Source organism: Mixophyes fleayi, chromosome 1 (genome assembly GCF_038048845.1).
Source record: "Mixophyes fleayi isolate aMixFle1 chromosome 1, aMixFle1.hap1, whole genome shotgun sequence".
Taxonomy (NCBI): Eukaryota; Metazoa; Chordata; class Amphibia; order Anura; family Limnodynastidae; genus Mixophyes; species Mixophyes fleayi.
Window position 1 is genome coordinate 20,886,555 of NC_134402.1, and position 24,282 is coordinate 20,910,836.

The following is a 24,282-nucleotide window of genomic DNA, read 5'->3' on the forward strand; positions in this document are numbered from 1 at the left end:
GTCCAAAGTTCTCACGGCAGAATACCACACTGCAGGAGTAGTCTTAGATCAGCTTGGATCTGGATTGTCCGGGAGGGGAAGATTGGTTGGTGGTGGTCAGGGATCAGGATCTTCCCAACATGTGGTTCTGCTGTTCTGTGCTGGTGCCTTCAGGTCTACTAGAGTCCAGGGGAGAACAATGGTGGTCAGAACTGGATAATTAGATTCCTAATCAAGAGCGACTCTTCATTTTAACACCTTGTAAGCATTTGCGACCTTGGAGGGGCTTTAGGAGTTGCTGCCTTCCTGTTGATGGGACGAGAGGAGGATAGAGAGCAGGAAGTAGGGAATCCACTATTTTGTAATCCAACTCCACTGTGATATAATCCATCTGGCTCCCTTTAAGAACCGAAGTAGTATCAGTCCATATAAAGTCCATTTGGATAAAGTTCTCAAACACCCACAACCCCAAACAGTAACAAATGTTTTTAATCCTCCAGGGGGCGTAATTCTATCCACGTGATCCTAATACATTGAGGGAAACAGCAGGATGGGGCGTTCACTGTAGTCCATGCTGTCACATTATCCTAAAATGGCGTTACCGGAACAGAAGCATTGCAAAACATCTTTATTCGTGGAATAAATCATTTCATCTGATGCAGTACTGTTTAAATGATTTTTCCTAATAAAGGGTTCTTGTTGAGTACTTTTTGCAGGTTGCGTTAGTACAATTATTGCTGTTAAGAGTACATGCTTTTAAATACCGCTATGTCTTATTAGGACAAGCATCATAGATGAAACATTTTATATAGCAGTAACAGGTTGGTGCTGAGTCATGAATGTCATGGATGTATTTCTAATAAACTCTATAAACTCTAAAACCTCTGGTGACATCGGGGAATGAGAGGATAATGGTAATCCATAGTCATGGATTATCTCCACCATTTTACCCTGCTTGTATCTCAGATTTATTCACATAATTCCATTTTTTTTAAAAAAATAAAGTTTATTTTGTTTTGGTACTTCCACTTGAACCGTTGTTTTAAAATCTCCAATCTGTTTTTGAATGTTCAGTCTTTTAATTTGAAGCTATTTCCCCATGGGATGAGCCCAGCAGTCAAATTTCCTCCTATGACCTATAGTAGGTTTCTTACTTTTCAACAAGTCATAGAGTGTAGCCATTATAGGGTTTGATGGGAGGTAATATTGTAGGTAGGTAACTATCTGTCATGAGCTGCTGTGCTGCTCGAGACGGTTTGCCTGTGTCCTCTAGCGTCCCGGATGTTGCCCAGGCAGCCGGGATGTCGCTTCCGGTTTGTGCATCCCGGCTGTTGCCTAGGTAACCGATGCTCTCTGTTCACTACCGCCGCACCCGGCTGTTTGTCAACTTGCCAGGCGCAAGCGTGCGCAGTTTCTACTAATTAATCAACAGCCTCCTGAGGGGCTAAACCTGCATTCTCATTGGGCAATATTACTATTTAATTCAGGGAGGACTGCTGGCTATAGCTTCTCATCACTATATTGCTGACCAGCTGTAGGTCGTGCCTATGCTCTCATTTCTCAGTATTGACTGCCCACTGTTGTGAACACTACCTGATTTCTGGGCCTTGCCTGTTTTCCTGTTGCCCTGACCTCAGCCTGTTTACCTGTTGCCCTGACTTCTGCCTGTTTACCGGTTCGCAACTGTTTCGCCAACTGCCCTGACCATCACCGGATTACCGTACCATGGCCAGTGCTTAGAGTATCCTATCTCCTGGACATCCTCCTACCACCCGTGCTACGGTCGCCAAATATAAGCGCCTAATATTTAGAGATAAGACCTGGGGGCATCCGAGTACCTGTGAGCAAGACTTGCTCTATGGGAAAGACGGCTGCTGTAGGCGAAGATCTCGACTGCTTGTTCTAGGAGTTTATGTTTGGGACGCTACCATAACACTATCATTAATAATTCTTCCAAAAATGTATTTGTCAGTTTGGCATCCATTAACATACTTCTTGCTATCTCCACAAGAGGGCGAGGTAGGTGAAGAGTCTTTCTTCCTGCAATTCCATTGTGCTCTGGAGACTAAGGTGCAACTGATTGGATCTCTGCTCATATATTCTCCTCCTTGTAGATTTGTGCTGGCATCCGTTAAATGATGCTGTAATGTAGTCTCACTTTTGTCCTTTATTATCATCATCTTCATCAGCTATTTATACAGCGCCACTAATTCCGCAGCGCTGTACAGAGAGAATTCACTCGCGAGAAATCAGTCCCTGGCCCATTGGAGTTTACAGTCTAAATTCACACACACACACACACACACACACACACACACAGACTAGGGTCAATTTGATAGCAGACAATTAACCTACCAGTATATTTTTGGAATGTGGGAGGAAAGCAGAGCACCTGGAGGAAACCCACGCAAACACAGGGAGAACATACAAACTCAACACTGGCAAGGCCATGGTCGGGAATTAAACTCATGACCTCAGTGCTGTGAGGCAGATGTGCTAGCCACTTAGCCACAGTGCTGCCCATCATTAGATATATTTTGTGTTTTTTGGAGTCTTCAAAGTTGCAAAATACTGGCGTTTCTATTTTCATTGAGCCACACACATCACTATGGATTAATTATAACGGATGAATGCTTTAGATATCAGAATACTCCTGATTTTGCTTGAATAGCACAGATTCATTTCATAAGTGTACTTTACATTGAGATATCAAAATCAGAAGTCATGTTTTTGCTCAGCAGTCCATTTATTCCCAGACACATATACCATGTGTGAATGCACTTCTGATGAGGGGACTGAGTGGCAATTTTAGCTTCATTGTCTCCACTTTGCTCATACCAGAGACAATCTGCTGTCCCCCGTCTAAGTGCGGAACATAGAGTACATTTTTTACAGTGATTGTGTGTTTTTGTATAGAACAGGTAGAGCTGATAAATTCCTTTCACATTGACACTTTCCCATTTCCAAGGAAAGCACCCATTGCACTGAGTATTTATGCTGCATCCTATTTTTTTTAGCCTTTGCAGAGTATTTGTGACCGTCATTCTTCTGTGCTAGTCATTTCTCTAATAACTGGCCTGGTTTCTAACAGCGAAAATGCACAGTGAATTCTGCTCTTGTTTCCAGAATTTCTACAGCTGTAAGAATTGCTTCTGCTCTCGCAGCCTCTTTTCCTGCTCTGATTTTTTTTCCTGAGGTTGTAGTCATCAATTAGTTTGCTTTTGACAATCTCCAAAGGGAGTTTCTGATTCTGGTCGTTGAACTTCAATGGCAATAATTATTCAGGAAAGCTGCACAGGAGTAAAGCTGATACATGACTATGTTTATTGTCCTCGACAATTCCCCTCAACTGCTTTCAAATGTCAAGAAATAGGTTTATATGCTCTTGTATCAGCTGATGCTTTTGCAGATTATTGTGTAATAGTTGCATTGCAGTTACGGTTTACTATTCTAATTTTGTCCTTCATGTACCGCCTGCCTGCAGTGCTTTCCACTTATCTTTTGCCGTGGTTTATTTACTGATGTGAATTAGTCATACTTGTCAACTCCCGGGAGAGCAGGGGAACCTTCCGGTTCTCGCCCTCGCAATAGATAAGTGGCGGGGGGCAGGGCTTAATGACGCAAATATTGCATCATCTTAGCCCCGCACCCTACTGTATTTGCCCAAATTTGTGACAATTGTTTAGGGGGCGGGGCCAAAATGATGCAATACATCAAGCCCCACTCCTGCACACCCACCTCCCCCAGGATCTCCCTGAAGCCAACGAGGAAAAGTTGGCAAGTATGGAATTAGTTGATTTTAGTCCATCACTAACCTGATTACTGTTTTAGCCTGCCTGTTTGTTTTATCCCACTCCTCAGGATCGCTCTCCACTAATTGTGTTTCCAACAGGTCATCTTTAGAATAATTTCCACCGCAAACTTTGCCTGCTTTGAAGCAATTTTTTAGGTGGTCACCTTCTTTCTGTCTCTTCAAAGATCTTTCTGAATCAGTGAACTGGTCAATTATCTGCTAAAATACTGATCTGTCAGTTTAGTTTCTTTGCAAATGAAAACAGATGAAAACACTTGGTGGAAACGGCCTCAAATGTATTTAGTGAACCCAAAGATAGCTATGACAACTCGATTTGTCTGTAACAAATCAAAACAGAGGAACCAAAGAAAAAGTAACAAAGGAACAGAAAGGGTAAAACATGAACTCACAGTACCAGTAATCAGTTATATAAAACTGGTAATACTTAAGGTACTATGGAATAATCTCTATTTGATATTATTCTAAAAGGGGAGCTTACATTATTAAGTTACAAAATAAACCATTACCAAAGAAAAGGTTCACAGAACTTTTAAAACAATTATAACAAGTTGAATGTAAAGATTTTATTTCATGTACACGTGCATTTGAAACTACATCAGTTTGAGAAGATCCTTATATGACTAATTCTGTGCTGTTGGAGGAACCTGTTCCTTCCTGTATATGATGCTTAGTATCTGGCTTTCTGCTTGCCTCCATTCACCTCTTCACATCCAAACACTGCCACATCCAATCCATTTCTTACTCACTTACATCTTACAGTGTCAGTACATGATATCCTGAAATACTATGTGCTGCTGTAAACCTCCCAAACTGGTTTCACAAGGTGATAAACAGAAGAATACTGATAACAAAAATTATTGGACCCTATATCAAGGCATTTATTGATAAAATGGGAAGTTGACAAGTAATGTCATGTTTCATTTCCTATTACACCTTGGATTGAACATTGGCTACAATAGGTCATCATCATCATCATCTATTTATATAGCGCCACTAATTCCACAGCGCCGTACAGAGAACTCACATCAGTTCCTGTCTCAATAGAGCTTACAGTCTAAATTCCTTAACACACACGCATAGAAAGACTAGGGCCTATTTCATAGCAGCCAATTAACCTGCTAGTATGTTTTTGGATTGTGGGAGGAAACCCACACAAACTTCGGGAGAACAAACAAACTCCACACAGATAAGACGATGGCCAGGAATAGAGCTCATGACCCCAGTGCTGGGAGACAGACGTGCTAACCACTGAGCCACCGTGCCCCAGTCATAATTAGAGATGTTTAAAATGTTAGTCTGCTCTTGATTTGTAGCTATTTTGTTCATGGTCCAACCTGAAACAGGCAAAAGCACTCAGCGAATGCTGAACAGACTCAATACTGCTCCAACAGACTTTAATCTTGGTTGCATTTTTCAAACCTGCAAAAGTTCAAGAAGTTCCAACGAGTTTATGAATTGTTCCAGAGATTAGACGTTCCATAGTCATGTTCGGAATGCTTGGCTTCCCTAGTTGTCATATAGTATGGCTAGGCAGGCGCGGGCAACCTAACCGCACGGGGGGCACAGAGAGTTCAACCCAACTCTCTGAGCTGCATCCAGCAATGCTCTCCTCTATATGTTATTTTATCTCTCTGCATTATATACATGTGACATATAACACAAACATATCTCCCAACAACACACAGTTGCAGAAAATGAATCATGTTCTATAATACTCTCCGCACCACAGTGTTCAATAAGTAAGCAATGTAAGTATGATAGGACTCTACATCGCCATCTGGTGGCCGCAGGATGTTCTGCACCTCAGGGAAGAAATTTCATTGGGCAGAGTTGTAAAAACATTCCATGATTACAGCGTCTTGGCACTTATTATCCAAGATAATGAGTACAGTAGCTAAACAAAAGGTCTCTCGGGATAATTGCAAAAAAACCCAGCCGATTCTAATTCATTATTTGTATTCTGTTTCCTGGAAGTCTGTACTAGCGCTGGTTAATCTGGCATGCAATAATTGTCCAATTCCCAGCAGCCATGAGAAGAGAAAAACAGATCAATGAGAAGGAGAAAAAAAAATCCTGATTCGATCAGGCTCCTCTCTGTGTAACACATTGAGCCATTGTTAATGTGATGCGTCAGTCAGAGACATGAGGTTTAGCTGTTTGCCTAGGGAATGGATTGCTGATACAAAGCAAATAATGTAATATTACAATTATGGTTAGTATGTGTTTAGAATGACAAGCGTTTACGGATCTCTCCCAGCAGCGGGTGCAGGTGGAATGTAATTAAAACCTTATATAGACCTCTCTCAATATTATTTCTAGCCATGCCACTATTTTAGTAGATCATTCCCAACATCCATTGGATTTACCAATATATTTATATATATATTGGGGCAGCACGGTGGCTAAGTGGTTAGCACTTCTGCCTTACAGCACTGAGGTCATGAGTTCCATTCCCAGCCATGGCCCTATCTGTGAGGAGCTTGTTTCTATGTTCTCCCCGTGTTTGCATGGGTTTCCTCCGGGTGCTCCGGTTTCCTCCCACACTCCAAAAACATACTGATAGGTTAATTGGCTGCTATCAAATTGACCCTAGTCTCTCTCTGTGTGTATGTTAGGGAATATAGACTGTGAGCTCCAATGAGGCAGGGACTGATGTGAGTGAGTTCTCTGTACAGCGCTGCGGAATTAGTGGCGCTATATAAATAAATGGTGATGATGATGATATCAGAGTGTTGAGTGTGCAAGGACGACTGCAATTTAATACAACCCTGTAATGCTACTCAAAAGATGCAGTCTACATTAACACTAATTATAACCTCTATAAGTACTTCTCATAGCAATGCCCACTATTCGCAAGTTAAGAGGCTAATTATTCACCCCAAGCCCTCTATGATTCACTGTCTAATGCTAACTATTGATTAACATCATTATAATAATTGTTTTCTCCTCCGTCTCTGTTATTAAATAGACATCTTATTCCCAGTGAGAGTCATTACCATTGATTGATGGCTGCTTCAGTCAATTATTACCTGTTGTTTCTATAAAAATATGTTGGTCACGAGAGAGGTGAACAAAAGGTATGTCTGGAATTACAGGAGTGATGGTTAAGAATTACCTAAGATCATTAATTTTTTTGGACAGTAAGTTTATTTAAAGGGGATGTTGAGGGGATGATTACCAGCTAAGCACTCCCCAGACAGCTGTCTTTATGGTGCATTTGCTGGCACCATCCAGTTTCTTTCCTGCTCTGTGATTGGTTCAGGTAAACAGCAGTAAAGTAAGGAAGAGTCGGAGTTCAGTTCCGCAGGAAGGCATAGAAAGCCGTAGCAGATGACATCCCCTTTATCTACAGTGAAGCATGACAGAGGATCATTATTTATTCATACAGCACCACCAATTCCGCAGCGCTATACAGAGAACTCACTCACATCAGTCCCTGCCCCATTGGAGCTTACAGTCTAAATTACATAACATACAAACACACAGACCGAGAGAGACTAATGTCAATTTAATAGCAATCTACTAGTATGCTTTTGAGGTGTGGGAGGAAATGTTAAATACATTTCAGATCCAAACTGCTTACAGCAACAAAATGATTTGTATTGTATTAAATTGACTTTCATTGTTGTTTCTAATGTGTTATTTAATTAGTCAGGCCACAGAATAGAATATTTGCAATTAACATACACAAAGGAATTTCAGAAACTGAGTATTCCCATCTGTGAGGGTTACTCACTGTGTATATAGAGTGGAATACTAATGTCCTGCAGAATCAACAAACCAAATTTGAAACTGTACGGTTGGATCTTAACCATTAAAGGAGAGTTTCTACTTTGTTTAACCAATGACAAGACATTTGGTGCTGGTCCCTTGCCCTATCCTAAAGATGTCTGAGTATATTGTACACTACAGACCTTCTGTCAAGTGTCACTAGTTCAAATTTTCCCAGGACAAAGACCATTTTTGGCCGTGATCTTAACCGAGTATGGATTGGGTTGATTTGTGGTGTGCTCTATTTTTGTCCTGATTGTTCCAATGTTTGAATGTTGACAGGCATGGTCATCCCATTGAAGGACACAGAAGCCAAGCTTTGTATGCAAAAACCGGTTGATATGAGGGAACTGTAGCTTAAAATCATATGTAATATAAATACAATGTTAAAGGCTCGTAGTCCTAATGTGCACAAAACTTTGCCCTCTCTTTTCCCACAATTGTATTGACTTTGAACTGAGCTAAAAGTCCAGGTGCAAGTTTGTAGACTGTATTTTGTTGTGTATGTTTAGCGTCCCTAAGCAAACATTGGGACTCATACAGAGTTGAACGTCATTTATGGCAAATGCATAGATGTAAATGATGTCTGTTACAATTACGTAATTTACACAGTATGCAGAGTCTTAAATGTCAGCACATTTCAAATATCAGCTTGATTTACTCTAAATCAGCCCTATAGCTTTTTATTAGAGATGGGCGGGTCCGGTTCTCCGAGAACCGAACCCACCCGAACTTTGGGTATCCGAGTACCGAGCTGAGCAGCTCGGTACTCTCCCGCCCGTTCCGAATCCAAATCGAGGCCGAACGTCATTGTGACGTCGTCGGATCTCGGGGCTCGGTTCTCGCGATACTTCAACTTTATAAATACACGCCTCCACAGCAATCCATCGCCATTTGACAGAGGGAGAGAGCAGGGTGTAGTCATAGGCTAATTAGAGCAGGGACAGAGAATACAATATTGTTCTTGCAATTGCTCTAACCAAAATCGCTAGTGCAGAGAGGAGGATAGAGGTTTATTATTTTTTCTTCATATTTGGCACTCCCCAGCGCTTTTGGGGTGTCCTCCCTAATTGTGCATAAATATTTCTGGCTGTCAAAAGTCATATCTGTCAGCAGTATCTACTAAATAATTTTTAGCACTCCTCAGTGCTTTTGGGGTGTCCTCCCTAATTGTGCATTAATATTTCTGGCTGTCAAAAGTCATATCTGTCAGCAGTATCTACCAAATAATTTTTAGCACTCCTCAGTGCTTTTGGGGTGTGCTCCCTAATTGTGCATTAATATTTCTGGCTGTCAAAAGTCATTTCTGTCAGCAGTATCTACTAAATAATTTTTAGCACACCTCAGTGCTTTTGGGGTGTCCTCCCTAATTGTGCATTAATATTTCTGGCTGTCAAAAGTCATATCTGTCAGCAGTATCTACTAAATAATTTTTAGCACTCCTCAGTGCTTTTGGGGTGTCCTCCCTAATTGTGCATTAATATTTCTGGCTGTCAAAAGTCATATCTGTCAGCAGTATCTACTAAATAATTTTTAGCACTCCTCAGTGCTTTTGGGGTGTCCTCCCTAATTGTGCATTAATATTTCTGGCTGTCAAAAGTCATATCTGTCAGCAGTATCTACTAAATAATTTTTAGCACTCCCCAGTGGTTTGCGCTCAGAATGGATTGAAAGCAGTCCACATATGATCTGAATGAGCAACCAGGTTCTGTCACCAGTCCTGATGTTAGTGTTCCCAGTACGTCATCTGGCCAAGGCGATGTCAAACAACAGAGTGTTTTCAAATTAGTGCAAAAAACAAAAACCCCAAAAAAATTTACTGTATTGAAGCGAAAAAGAAGTGTAACTGAGCAAAAGTTAAGTGACGATAAAAAAAAAATTGCAAGCATGCCATTCTACACATGCAGTGGCAAAGAGAGAATGAGGCCTTCACCTTTGGCTATTAGTGGCAGATCCCAAAAAGTTACCCAGCCTACAATTGGTGCACAACTACTGTTACGCGTCAAAGCCGAGCTGCAAGATAACAGTGAGGCATTACAGGAGAATATTTGCTCTGATTCACAAATGACAACAATCCCTGTGGAGAGTCCATCCAACAGTGGGATGTCTAATCGTGAGCATTCTGCTGATGTGTGCCTTAATAGCCCGAGTGTAGCCGGTGATACCCAAATTGAGGATGCCACTTTGGAATTAGAAGAGGATGAGGGGGAGATTTGTGTAGGCGACGAGGGCGCTAATGATGATGTTGATGATTATGATGCAGACAGATACCAAATTGCCTTTCTCAATTTCTATTTATATTCTAGATTATATAACGGCTGAATAGTTTTCTATTTTACTCCTAGTGGAGAGAGGATCTGATGCAGACAGATACCAAACTGCCTTTGTCCATTTCAATTTATATTGTACAGTATATAACGGCTGAATTTATTAGTATTTTATACAAGTGGAGGGGGGCCTAGAGAGACAGAAACCAAACTGGCTTTCTCCATGTCAATTAATATTGTACAGTCTATAACGGCTGAATTTTTTGGTATTTTATACAAGTGGAGGGGGGCCTAGAGAGACAGAAACCAAACTGGCTTTCTCCATGTCAATTAATATTGTACAGTCTATAATGGCTGAATTTTTTGTTTTTTTAAAAAAGTGGAGGGGGCCTATAAAGACAGAAAGCAAACTGTCTTTTTCCATTTCTTTACATATTTAACTATAAGTGTAGGGTGTAATATAGATTCAAAGACGATGGCTGCATTGCCAATATGCATAAATGGAGAGGAAGACAATCTGTTTTGTGTGTAGAATAAATGAAGGCCTACCAACGAAGATTTAAACAGTTTTTTTGGATGATTTATTACCTCAACAATTAGATTACTTATCTCTAAAACAGTTGGAGCACTAAATTGGGTTATTTTAGGCACAAAAACATGTATTTTCCAACAAAATAGCAAAACAAATCCAAAACCAAAACCAAAACACGCAATGGCGGTTTTGCAAAACCAAAACCAAAACCAAAACACGACGGTAATCCAGATCCAAAACCGAATCCAAAACCAAAACACGGGGGTCAGTGACCATCTCTACTTTTTATAGCCTTCATATAACCTTTATACCCCTATATACCACCATACAGGGACTATCCCGCCATATAACCTACATACCTCCATATAGCTTAATGTTATGCCATCTAGTTTCATTTGGCTTCTCGGAATAACATTTCATCATCATCATCATCATTATATAGTGCCACTAATTCCGCAGCGCTGTGCAGAGAACTCACTCACATCAGTCCCTGCCCCATTGGGGCTTACAGTCTAAATTCCCTAACATACACACAAACTAGAGTCAATTTAATAGTAGCCAATTAACTTACTAGTATGATTTTGGGGTGTGGGAGGAAACCCAGGCAAACATGGGGAGAATAAACACAGATAAAGCCATGGTTGGGACTTGAATTTATGACCTCAGTGCTGAGAGGCAGAAGTGCTAACCACTGAGCCGTCATGCTACCGTGTGTTTTGATAGGCATTGTAGAAGTCAGAATAATGGCAGCACAACTATAGCTAGTTGTTGGTCACAAATGACACTATGGGCTGAATCACACTGAAACGCAAGTGTAAGTGTAACATGCAATTGAAAAAGTCATATGAGTATGTATGCTGTATTCAGATTAAAGATAAATTCAGTTCTGAATGAGTAGCAGATGCTGGACACAATTACCTCCAACACCTGTACGTTAAAAGCCTTTTACTTTAAATGTAATGAGCACAATTGTTATGAAGCATCATTTAAACCTAGCTAATACAGCAGGAACAAGTTCCCAAAGTGGGCAAAAAGAAAACAAAATAGTTTTTATCTTTGCTACAACACGGTCAACAAATCCTAATCTATGACCGAGAGACTACTGCAGTCTCAATAAGCGTCTGCCGCAGTCGCGTACATTTACTTTCTGAGCATGTCCGGTGTGAAAACGCTATACAAACTGATTTACGTCTCACTGGGAATCAAGCCCTATATGTTCTGTACCTATACATGTGACGTGGTGTTGTTTACCCTATATATACGAACAGATGTCAAAAACATACTAGTAGGTTAATTGGTTGCTATTAAATTGACCTTGGACTCTCTCGGTCAGTGTGTGTGTGTGTGTGTGTGTGTGTGTGTTAGGGAATTTAGACTGTAAGCTCCAATGGGGCAGGGACTGATGTTTAGTGAGTTCTCTGTACAGCGCTGCGGAATCAGTGGCGCTATATAAATAGATGATGATGATTCATACAATAGATTAAACAGAACAAAGTATGTTGCTACTTTGCAGAGTATCATTGTTGTTTCATAATAATTCAGACTAGCCCTTTAAATTTTGTAGCAAGAAGGCGACGTAGTTTTTCCTTTTGTAGAGCACATCCATTAATTAATTCTGCTGGCACAAGTTATAAACGAGGCATGGAAACTATTGTGCAAGCTTGATAAATATAGAAATGGGAAATAGTATTTATTGGTTTTTGTGTTGAGGGATAATATGTATTCCTAGAAATAAGGAAGCAGTATAGACTCTGTTTTGAAGGCTTTTAGTCCCATTGTTTTTATGAATCGACTTGTGGTTCTCATATTGGGGGGGTTGTTGATGGTGCCAGCGTCTCGTCCCCTCCCCAAACACACATCTAGTACAAATAAATGGTCACTTTTAAAAGAATATTCTTTATTATCTGAGATAGGAGTAAGGACGGGTGAATGTAAGGGTATAAATGATCATACATATGTATGTAAAGATCAATACAACATTAATAAATGACCACATAAAATATTCTAAAGAGATTGGTACAACATAAATAACTATGTAATATATTCGGAAAAGATCAATCTTCTTATAATGTTGCCTATATACGACTCTAGAGATCACTTTAACAATTTATGATAATTTGAATACTTCTGTAATCACTCTTTTATTAGTCTACTTTTTATGCATTAAATATATAGTTGTAACAGGGCGGATGCTTGGCACCCCAGAGGTAGAGTAATGCAGGATTCTACAGGCCCGGTGGTATAGTAGAGAAGCAAAGGTCCCCCCAGTAGTGTTGTTAAAGGCTCGTGTACGATTGGATCTTAACCATTAAAGGAGAGTTTCTACTTTGTTTAACCAATGACAAGACATTTGGTATAGTACAGGTCTAAAACTGCATAAACTTGTGGGTTTATTCTCTTTACTTGTGGCATAAGTTTTACCACAGCGGCAGATAAGTAGCGGCAGCGGTAGTGTAGGGAAGTATTACCACAATACGCAGTGTTATTCAATATGTCACAAAATAAATCTGGGTTCAACAATATCGGCAATATGCAAACTTAAATTGCCACAACACATAGGTCACTGAATAAATATATCACTTTGAAGTGAGGCACTGTGCTTCAGTGAAATGAGTTTTACTGGATAAATAATTTTGAGAGACAACGGGTTGCTAATGGGTTAATTAGACAATTGCGCTAAATGCTGCAGCAGCAGATTATCTAGACAAATTAATCACAATACTTTTAATGCAATTATACTTGCACTAGAAATGCAACAGGGATTAATCCAACATGTTTGGGTTAGATCCTTTAGAAGAAATGACTGTAGACTAGGGTCACTTTGCGATAGACAGAACCCAAGGGAGTATATTGTAATCCATAGGTTTAAGTGAAGTTTCAGCTGACACATAAATTTTATTTACTGAAATCAGTAATCAACTTGGCACATGCGTGAGTCATGAGCACAGTGTAACCAACAATTCTGCACAATAAACAATTTCCAGTGTAAAGAACTCAATCTCCACTTAAAAATCCGTCTAATGGAGTAAGCAAGCTGGGTCTTTTCCTGTTTCTCCAAAGATGTTTCCTTATGGGCTGGCTTTTAATTCTAAAACTTTTTCCCCAAACATCCCGCAAGCAATAGATCAGCAATAGCATTCGGTGGCTCTTTCTGGAAAGATCCTGTATTAGCTCAGCCAGCAGTCACACATGACAACTCACAGCCAATCTGTTTTTGGCTCCTCCCTTTCCCCCCAATAATCTCCTGAAGCCTTCTAGTACATTCTGGCGCCAAAATGCCTGTTTTTCGCAGGCTTCTGCAACTTGTTGCAGTGGTATTACATATACAAATTCCTATTTGATTCAAATACACAACTTTTAATTAGGGATACTGCGCCTTTTTGAAGTCCAGAACTATTTCACTTTTTCTTAATCTAGACTATGAAGTTCAGTTCTATCTCTACCAGCATCTCTTAATGTTTTCCTTTGTACTTTGCTACTTCGTATTAGTATGAACTGTTTACATATGTTTCACCTGGCCAGTGCTTAGGTGTTGTTTTTACAATTTATTGTAGATACAGTGCGTAAGTCTGTAAGTTAACACACATCTGCTTTGGTTCAAAACTGGGTTAATAGAACTCCTTTGATAGGGTCCTATTTGCCAACCTCCGAAGAGATTTTTATTATGGTAAATTCTCTGAAAATGGCTGTTTCGGGGGAATTACCGCATTTTAAAGTAACAAGTCAATTTATTATTATGGGAACACAGCAGAAATCTCCCCCAGCATGCTTTGTGCTTCTCGCCATTGCAAGTTGTGCAAAGGCCGTCAGAACCTGTAAGTAAAGTGATTGTGATCACTTTAGTATAGATTATTCGCCATGACATGCTCCCATCGGAGCCACTGTTCCAGCTAATTAATTTGAATAAATTGCCATGTTAATTAATTTGTTATCATTGCGATAAGAAATGCTAATTAACATGAGCAATATGATCCCGTAGTCTCTAATCTCCTGGTGTGGGTAGATGATCCTTGAATCGTTAGTGTTCAGGACTTTCCTCCTCGTTCAAGTATCTTCTATGTTGCTAGTCTTTTAACCTGTTACCTCCAGCTGGTGAACGCTGATTCCTTTACCTTATTCACTTTCGTCCTGTCTCCTACTGTCTTTAAATTTGTTTTTAAATCTGTTCCCTTCATGTACTGGTTAGTTCATAATTACTAATATCCGTTTCTCTCACTATCTGTCTTGCTCCTATATCTCTATTTTGCTTATTAAATCTCTCTTTCTTTCTCTCTCTTCTGAGCTTTGTATAATATTTTCCTGTTCTCTTATCTCTTTCCCGATTTGGTACTATGGTTCCAAATCAACCCTTCTTTCCCTTCCCTTCCTTCCTCCGACACAAGAACCTCAGATGCTCCTATACCTCCATTTTTTCACTCCTATTCCTCCATATTGGCACTCCTATTCCTCCATCTTGGCACTCCTATTCCTCCATATTGGCACTCATATTCCCCCATATTGGCACTCCACTCACGCCTCTTGGCTTTTAGACCTCGGAACATCTTTGCATCTTTGTCTTATTTCACTCCTGCTCACTATTTACACAAAGCACAACAACAGCTAGAACTGAACTATATATATATATATATATATATATATATATATATATATATATATACATACGCCTGCAGCGTTTGGGATAAAGCCAATGCAAGGTGGTTCAGTTGTATTCTGCCCAGGTTTTAGGGGGGTTTAGGGTCCCATTGGTGTATGCTGGGCAGAACTTTAACCTAGAGAGCCTGTTCTGGGCCTTCCAATGGATGGATTTGGATAACATTTACTAGAAACACAAAACTGGCACTAAGCAGCCAACTAATGGGTGTGTTGGAAGAGCTGCTAAGCTGCTAATTATTTTTAAAATGTTGACAGTTACATCCAACTCATTGTTAACTTAGTAAGTTGAAGATTCAGCACAGTGACCTAGTGGTTAGCACTTCTGCCTCACAGCGCTGGGGTCATGAGTTCGATTCCCGACCATGGCCTTATCTGTGTGGAGTTTGTATGTTCTCCCTGTGTTTGCGTGGGTTTCCTCCGGGTGCTCTGGTTTCCTCCCACACTCCAAAAACATACTGCTAGGTTAATTGGCTGCTATCAAAATTGACCCTAGTCTCTCCCTCTCTGTCTGTCTCCTTCTGTGTCTGTGTGTGAGTGTGTCTTTATTAGGGAATTTAGACTGTAAGCTCCAATGGGGCAGGGACTGATGTGAATGAGTTCTCTGTACAGTGCTGCGGAATTAGTGGTGCTATATAAATAAATGATGATGATGATGATGATGATGATGATGAAGATTCAAACCTGAGCAACTCCGGGTACTTCAACTACTATATATATATATATATACACAGGGTGATTCAAAAGTCGCAGTACACCCTTTTATTTTGAAAACTCTACAGGAAATTGGGAAACCTGAATACTCCAGTAAGGTATGAGTGACGTGGTCTATCTTTTACGGCAGGGGTGGGCAAACCTGTCCTCAAGGGCCATATCCAGTTCATGTTTTTAGGATTTCTGTCTATAGAAACAGGGGGGATAATTACTGACCCAGCCAAATAGATTAACTCAGCTGTACATGATTAAAGAAATCCTAAAAACATGAACTGGATATGGCCCTTGAGGACAGGTTTGCCCACCCCTGTTTTACGGTATGTACCAAACATGGGCGCCATCTTGAAATCGGCCTATCGGCCCAATTCCTGTAGAGTTTTTGAAATAAAAGGGTGTACTGCGACTTTTGAATCACCCTGTATATATATATATATATCTATATATCTATAGATATATATATATATATAGGGAGAGAGAGTAATTGTGATGAAAAGCAGTGAGGAATATTTTGCTCTGGGCCCCGCTAGCTGTATGATTTTGTACCTGATGATCTATAAATGCACATAAGAGTCATAACAGATTTAGTGACAGTGGCTGCTTTAGATTCACATAAAATGTCCTCATGGCCGCGGGCACATTAGTTTATATCTGATACGCCTCAGGCACACAGAACCTCCAGTACAGAGTGTACCAGACACAGGATGCACAGAATTCTAACTACAGAACTCAGTCCACACTCATAAATACGGTCGCAGTGCTTGGGGCCTCTTCAGCTGTTTCTGGAGAGAAGGAGGCAGGCACTGAGAGTGGTGGGTCCCTTATAATTCGATGCTTAAATCATCAGCTGCAAACTGTCAATGTCATTTAAATCAATACCATAAAACTGTCATTTATTGCTTTGTACAATCTGCAAACTTCATTAAATATACTACTCTTTCTATTAGTAGAATCAGGACTGTCCTGCCTGAAATGGGACAATCGGTAGGTATGTCCTTGGGTATAACATAGCTCATTTAAGCTATGTGTATTAAATACTTCTATACACAGAGCAACAACCAACTGAAATAAAATAATTCAGAACATACAAAAATATGTGTATTTCCAGGGGCGCACGGAGGAACCCAACCCGCGCGAGAGCTACTGCGCATGAGCAGCAGCTCCGTTTAGGCAGCGCTGTCCTATACAGCAGCCACGGCGCTGTCAAAGAAGCGTCCGCGGCGGTGCTGTATACACTACAGCACCGCCGCGGACGCTTCTTTGACAGCGCCGCGGCTGCTGTATAGGACAGTGCCGCTTTAGTGGCCATTTAGTTAGCGCAGGTGGGGGGTTTCCTGGAGACTCAGAAACCCCCCACCTGCGTGCGCCACTGATTTCAGTTGTCTAAAGGTGGGGAAACCCCTTTAATCCAACTTGTCTTTTGCCACTTCAAAGGAACATTGGTAAATATATTTGACAAAATAGGTTGGTTGAAAAGAATACAAGTTTTCCTTGCAGATTAATAAAAAAAGAAATAGGGCAACCGATGCAATAGCACATGTTGCCAAAAGGTGGAGCAATAGCATTCTATCAGTGCTTACTTAAAACCTTAATGCTACTAGTCAGTTGTAGTGTAATAGGGTTATTATGACACTTAGCTACATACATATTAGTAACACCAGCCAGAGGTGATCCTGCCAGAATACGCCCATGGGTGACTCTAACAATATAATCGCGGTAGCATTATCCCATATATGAGGGCAGCATGGTGGCTCAGTGGTTAGCACTTCTGCCTCACAGCACTGGGGTCATGAGTTTGATTCCTGACCATGGCCTTATCTGTGTGGCGTTTGTATGTTCTCCCCGTGTTTGCGTGGGTTTCCTCCGGTGCTCCGGTTTCCTCCTACACTCCAAAAACATACTGGTGGGTTAATTGGCTGCTTTAAATTGCCCTTAGTCTCTCTCGGTCTGTGTGTGTGTGTGTGTGTGTGTGTGTGTTAGAGGATTTAGACTGTAAGCTCCAATGGGGGCAGGAACTGATGTGAATGAGTTCCCTGTACAGCGCTGCGGAATTAGTGGTGCTATATAAATGATGATAAATATGTACTGTACTAATAGTTTGTAGATTATTAATTGAGTTATTATTTAATAACCTATTTAGAGGTTGAAAGAGCAGTATATATATAATATACTGATTATATAATGCTTCAAAACAAGCAATAGGCTCTTAGCTGTGAAATAGGCAGTCATTCCTCCTGTTTCGAGGTTCTCTCCCCACTCCCTCAGTATACCAACCCTGCTACAAGGTGGGTGGCTAGGTTATTGAAATAAACTTGCATCACAATCGCAGGAGGTCATTTTGTTTCCACATTTTTTTTGCCTTCACATCAAATTGAGATACATGTGTATAATTATTTCATGCGGGACAGGTTCCTTTCCTGAAAATAGCCATTATAACTCATTCACAGTTTCCATCATTGAAATGCCAAGCAGCCCATTCATTCTGCATCTATTCAGACTGAATAAATATCCCCGTCTCGCTTTGCAATGTCCCATTGTGCGTACTGACCTTGTATGTTTCCTGATGCCGGGCACCGCATAAGATGCACACAGCGGTGTCATAGCCACTGGTAAGCCGTCTATTCTGACAAATTAAATATACATTAGCACAATGGCTTCGAGGAATTATTAAATCCATGACTCACGTGTGAAGTCCCAGCAGCATTTAGTCTTAAACGTTACAAGTCTTATGGGGCCTGATTCATTCAGGAGCGTAAATGCCGATACGTGACGTATTTAGCGTAAAATCTCTCTGCGCATACCCAGAACCGAAGCATACGCCAGAGAACGCAGCAACGCCCAATACATCTTCTTTATTATATTTCACCTATATTGGACGTATAGCAGTGTCTCTTAGAGCAGAGCGGACCTAGACCTGTATTCATCAACAGACGTATCTTCACATCCGCTCTTTGTTGAGTACAGACGTGCGTATACCCGATGTACGTATGTTCTGATAGGCAAACGTAGGATTTGTAGAGAGGGGTTTCCACCCCATGCCGCCAGTGGGCGTGACCAGCATGCATGGGGCGTGCCTATAATATTAGACAGTGCTTGGCTGCTCTTCAACTCTCCCTATCCCCATAATATACATGGGCAATGCTGCGTGCACTACTGTTAGGTGCACACAGCTCTCCCTTTTCAAGCAGAGCCCTGTGTAGCGGGGGCAGGGTCCAGCCACCTCAATTATACAGTGCCCCAGGTTTGGAGGGGGTTTCCAGGCACTAGGAAACCGCCCTCGGTTGGCCTATGGTTCTTTAAAAAAACTGCCATTACTTTCGTTTTGCGTTTGTTACTGTATCAGGCCCATTATATTTGGGACTTCTACTGTAAATTATTTAATGTAAATTATTTGGATTTTATACGTCACGGAGGAAGTCGAGCATTTGGGAGGTATGTTATATGTAGGGATTACATCTTGGATAGTTGTGTAGTAATTTAGAGGGCACGACATGTAACAAGAGTAGCCGCACCCGCCAGACTGAACTTTGGAATGTTCTCTCGTACAGTCGAGAGTGTAATAATATAATCAATAATAGGTTATAATGTATTAGACGGAATAATGGCACATAGCAAAACTGTTTCGGGCAGTATTTTGTTTTTTTTATTTTGCTAGTTGACAGCAAATGAAAAAAAAAAAAACCCTTTCCATTTCCATTTCTCTGGTCAAAATCAGGCCATGACCATAGAGATGGACAATAATGAATTCTTTGTGCATTTATTTATGCACTAAGAATACTCTGTGTACTCCAATCAGCACCACTTATCTGTACTTCACATTGAACAAGCGGAATCGTTATTCATTCTTCCAGATGATAAGCTGCACGGTAGTCATTATTTTAAGTTACACAAATATTTAAAATAATTGTGTTTAAACATTGCATAAAAACATTTAAATAGAGTACAGAGCTTGTCCAGCTCTCACCCAGATGTCTGTATTAGTATAAACACAGATATAAATTGTAATTGTATGTTTCTTGTATTGAAAACTAATTCACAATATTTGTTTCGTGGACAATTATTGCACGTCAGAGGTGAAGGGGCGACGCCTTCCATGGATTATTTTGCTAAACTCAGAAAGTTCATTTCTGTGACGAGTAGGTGATTGGAAAGAACCACTTGTAAGTTGTTTTACAGCGTGGGATTCTGGGAGCACAGAAGGGGGGCAGTACTATTAGTGTAATCAGTCAGGCAATAAGGCCATGCATTCAAGTGTAAGGATGGCATTATACCTGAGAGGAAAAGGCAATTCAGTGAAATGTCAGCGGTGCCTTTATCCAGGTCATTGGCTCTTTCCCGCAGTTTGGTGATCCATTAGTACAGTGGAAAGCAGAATATTAATGCACGGCTGTTGGCATTTGCATGGAGCAACTCTGTGAATGAAATCAATGCGTGAAGGTTCACAAAAAATATTGGTGGCATTGATTGCCTGTTCCAAATATAATCTTAATTATTAAATAATTCCCAGCGTGTTACCTCTGGTGTTTCTTTCTATTACAGCTAATGAGATGCTAAGACCTAAATTCGTTCTCTAAACTATAAGCATTTATGGGGGTATATTTATCATAGAGTGAACCACCAGATTATTAATATTATTATCGTAGATTTCTAAGGCTCCACAGCACTGTGCAGTAGGGAAAACAGTACATACATAAAACAGGGATATACAAGGTAGACAAAATACAACACAAGAAACAAGATACAAGACATGAAAACAAGGGGTATGGAGGACCCTTTTTTCCATTTTCCGGGATGTTCTCAATGTGTACTGTATATGAAATGCATTTTTATAGTTGCTCCTAACTGCAAACACATGTTGTAGCATGCATACACTTCCGTCATCACTGTCACTCGGCACTTACACCTGCCCTGTAGCTGGTGCAAGTGATATGACTGAAAAACACAAACCTTAGCGATGCCCAAAGTTTGAATCGGGCTTTGCTGCATGCACTGGTCCTCGGCTCGTCTTTACTATACATTGCCTGTCTTAGCCCTCCCCTTCTGTACCAAACAGCATATGAGCTGATTTTTAGTTACAACTATGTCGCTGATAGAGATACTATTTGGATTTGAGATGACTGACAGCTCATGATAGGAATCTAGTAACATGCTTCTGTGCTTTCACGAGAAAGATGCAGAAGAGGAGCTGTTAGTGAGACAACTCATCACAGATACAGATATAAGTCTATAACGTTGGTTGCCGTCTCCCTGGTGTACAGACTGCACGCGGATTACAGGAGCGGAACTCCCAGGACTGTGAAAGAGGGACAATGGTGTGAGATGTTCACACTCCATCAATGTCTTCGCTATCTGTTAGATGACAATGCAGTAAAGTATTAGACTGTTTTGAGCTGGGTTCCTATATGATCACCAATGTATGTTTGTTTTATTTCCTTATTGTAGTACTCTGTGGGATATGCTACAAGAGAAGGTTCATGGTAATAAAAAAATAATACGAACGAGACAATTATAGATGGTATTCAGACATGCTCTGTTAACCCAACTTAATTAGGAGTCAACATTTATGAAGATAAAAATTGTTGATAACAGATCTCCAGTGTCCTGGGATAATTGGACTACGTGATCCTATTCTGTGACTGACTCCGTATGATTATTCTGTGTTCTCACTCATTGTCATTGCTCCCCGCAGGTAACTACCCTTGTAAACACAAGCAACAAAGGCCCATCGGGTAAAAAGAAAGGGAGGTCTAAAAGGGCCCACGTGCTGGCGGCTTCCGTGGAACAGGCCACCCAGAACTTTTTGGAAAAGGGGGAGCAGATTGCAAAAGAGAGCCAGGACGTAAAAGAGGAGTTAATCTGCGCTGTGGAAGATGTCCGAAAACAAGGTACATGTATGCTGTTTTCATTCATTCAAAGTACAACACACCTGCCAGAAGACCCGAATTTACCAGGATTGTCCTGATTTTCTGTGGGGCGTGGTTTGTAGTCATCTAGGAGTGGTTTGGGGTTGATATGGGAGTGGTTTGTGCTGATCTCCACGTGGTTCTGGCGCATCTAGGAGTGGTTTATGATGATCTGGGAGTGGCTTATGCTTATCTTGGCATGGCGTGTGCTAAATTGGGAGGGGCTTATGCTTATCTGGGCGTGGCTTGTGCTTATCTGGGTGTGGCTTGTGCTTATTTGGGAGTGGCTTATGCTTGCCTTGGCGTGGCTTGTCCTAAATTGGGAGGGGCTTGTGCTTATCTTGGCATGGCTTGTCCTAAATTGGGAGGGGCTTATACTTATCTTGGCATGGCTTGTGCTTATTTGGGAGTGGCTTATGCTTATCTAGGTGTGGCTTGTACTTATTTGGCAGTGACTTATGCTTATCTAGGTGTGGCTTGTACTTATTTGGGAGTGGCTTATGCTTATCTTGGCGTTGCTTGTGCTAACTTGGGAGGGGCTTGTGCTTATCTTTGCATGGCTTGTGCTTATTTGGAAGTGGCTTATGCTTATCTTGGTGTGGCTTGTGCTTATTTGGGAGTGGCTTATGCTTATCTTGGCATGGCTTGTGCTTATTTGGGAGGGGCTTATGCTTATCTTGGCATGGCTTGTGCTTATTTGGGAGAGGCTTATGCTTATCTTGGCGTTGCTTGTGCTAACTTAGGAGGGGCTTGTGCTTATTTGGGAGTGGCTTATGCTTATCTTGCATTGGCTTGTGCTTATTTGGGAGGGGCTTATGCTTATCTTGGCATGGCTTGTGCTTATTTGGGAGTGGCTTATGCTTATCTTGGTGTGGCTTGTGCTTATTTGGGAGTGGTTTTTGCTTATCTTGGTGTGGCTTGTGCCTATTTGGGAGTGGCTTATGCTTATCTGGGAGTGGCTCGTGCTTATCTTGATGGGACTTTTGCTTATCTGGGAATGGCTTGTGCTTATTTGGTAGTGGCATAGCTTGAGTGGATCTTAACATGCCATGATGACCGGTTTTCCTATAGGGAACGTTGTCCAGTGTTTTATAGGAATCAAACTGTCCTGCATAAAAATCGAACTTTCCTGAGTAACAAACATTAATATTACTACAAAATGTATAAATACAGATGATTTATGGATAATAATCAAACATTCGTAGAAAACAATCGACCACTCACCGCTGTATAATAATCAGGCATTCCTGTATAGTAAGCATTTTAGATAACATACAAACCTTCCTGTATAGTAAACATTCACGTATAATAATCAAATTTGCTATGTAACAATGAAACATTTCCGTATATAGAATAATCAAGCACTGCTGTATAAAAAGCCTGACAATGTGATCGGCACCATGCCAATATCAGAGTTATGTGCCGTTCTGCTGGTGCCTCTTCTCTTGGAGGTGTCCTGTAGTCTCAATAGATTATTTGTCTTCTTTCACTTTCGCTTCCAGCGTGTCCCAGGTGTGTTTATATAGTAATACTGAAAAAATGAAGAACAAAATAAATATAGTGAAGTAATGTCAACTAAGTTTATGGTCACACAATAAATGTTACACTTACATCAATCTCTAAAAACTTCAGCCACTACACTTTAGGTGGAAATGCTCAAATTGGTCACATTCCGTTTCTTGAGTTGGTTTATCCAGTTTTTGCCAAAATTCTACAATTATCCAGAACTTCTGGAATAATTATCTAAAGAGCCACTACAGATCTGAGCACTGGATGACTCAGTCTATCGGACGCTCCATAAACTATAATGTAGAAGTAGATAGATGGATGTCACAAGGATGATCTTTGGAAATAAGGATTTCAATGCACATATATTTTGTATTGCAAAGGGGGACGTTCAATCAACGTGTTCAGATGACCAGAATTTCCAGTTATATTTGGCTGTCAGCTTCTGGACCAAATTTCCCTGAATATTTTGCTGATTAGGAGATGATTTAGAAGCTACAAAGAATCAAATGCACTCCAGCCAGACATCTATAATATATAATACATATTATGGATCTGTTTTTTTAGGTTTCAATGAGCCACAAACCCGGAGATTGTCTAATGTCCAACCAACAACAGGTTAACATGGACAGATCACATATCTCTCCAGCCTTTAGCTAATTAGCGCCGCTCTCGTTAATCTCCATGGGGACGATGAAGGTTGTCAATTCATAAAGCAGGGAAAAGCTAAGCTTTTCACCACTTGTCCTTAAAGCTAACACTCAGTATAACGTTACCTACTTTTTTTTAATGGAGTCCAGTCCTGCCGGAGAGCCTTTTCTTTGGAGGTTGCATGTTCCTTCCCTCCTAGGACTAGAGTTGACGTCACTGTGGATGTGTGTCCAAACATTGGCCCAAGCGCGGTATAGCCAGCTCTTGTCAGGTCTATGGAGTCTGTGACTTTTACAACAAAACAAGAGTTTGATCGCAGAGAGGGATTTTCGCCAATAATCACCGAACGGGTGAATTTAGTTAAAAAGCGGCGTACAACTTTTTGTTCCGCCACACACTCACCGCCCGCTAAGGATAAATATAGACCCCCTATACAGGGGCAAACACAGGATTTGTAGAGGGGGGTTTCCACACCAAGCCACCAGTGGGCGTAACCAG

At 40.8% G+C, this 24,282-nt stretch overlaps 1 protein-coding gene across 2 annotated transcripts in view; it reads left to right on the forward strand.

The window, feature by feature from the left end:
- Positions 1 to 24,282, forward strand: part of CTNNA2 (catenin alpha 2) — a 1,470,003-nt gene that overhangs the window by 277,849 nt on the left and 1,167,872 nt on the right. For both annotated transcript variants that reach the window (XM_075191920.1, XM_075191984.1), the window contains exon 3: positions 21,414 to 21,609. In XM_075191920.1, coding sequence (XP_075048021.1) covers positions 21,414 to 21,609 — 196 coding nt within the window. The remainder of the gene's footprint in view (positions 1 to 21,413; positions 21,610 to 24,282) is intronic.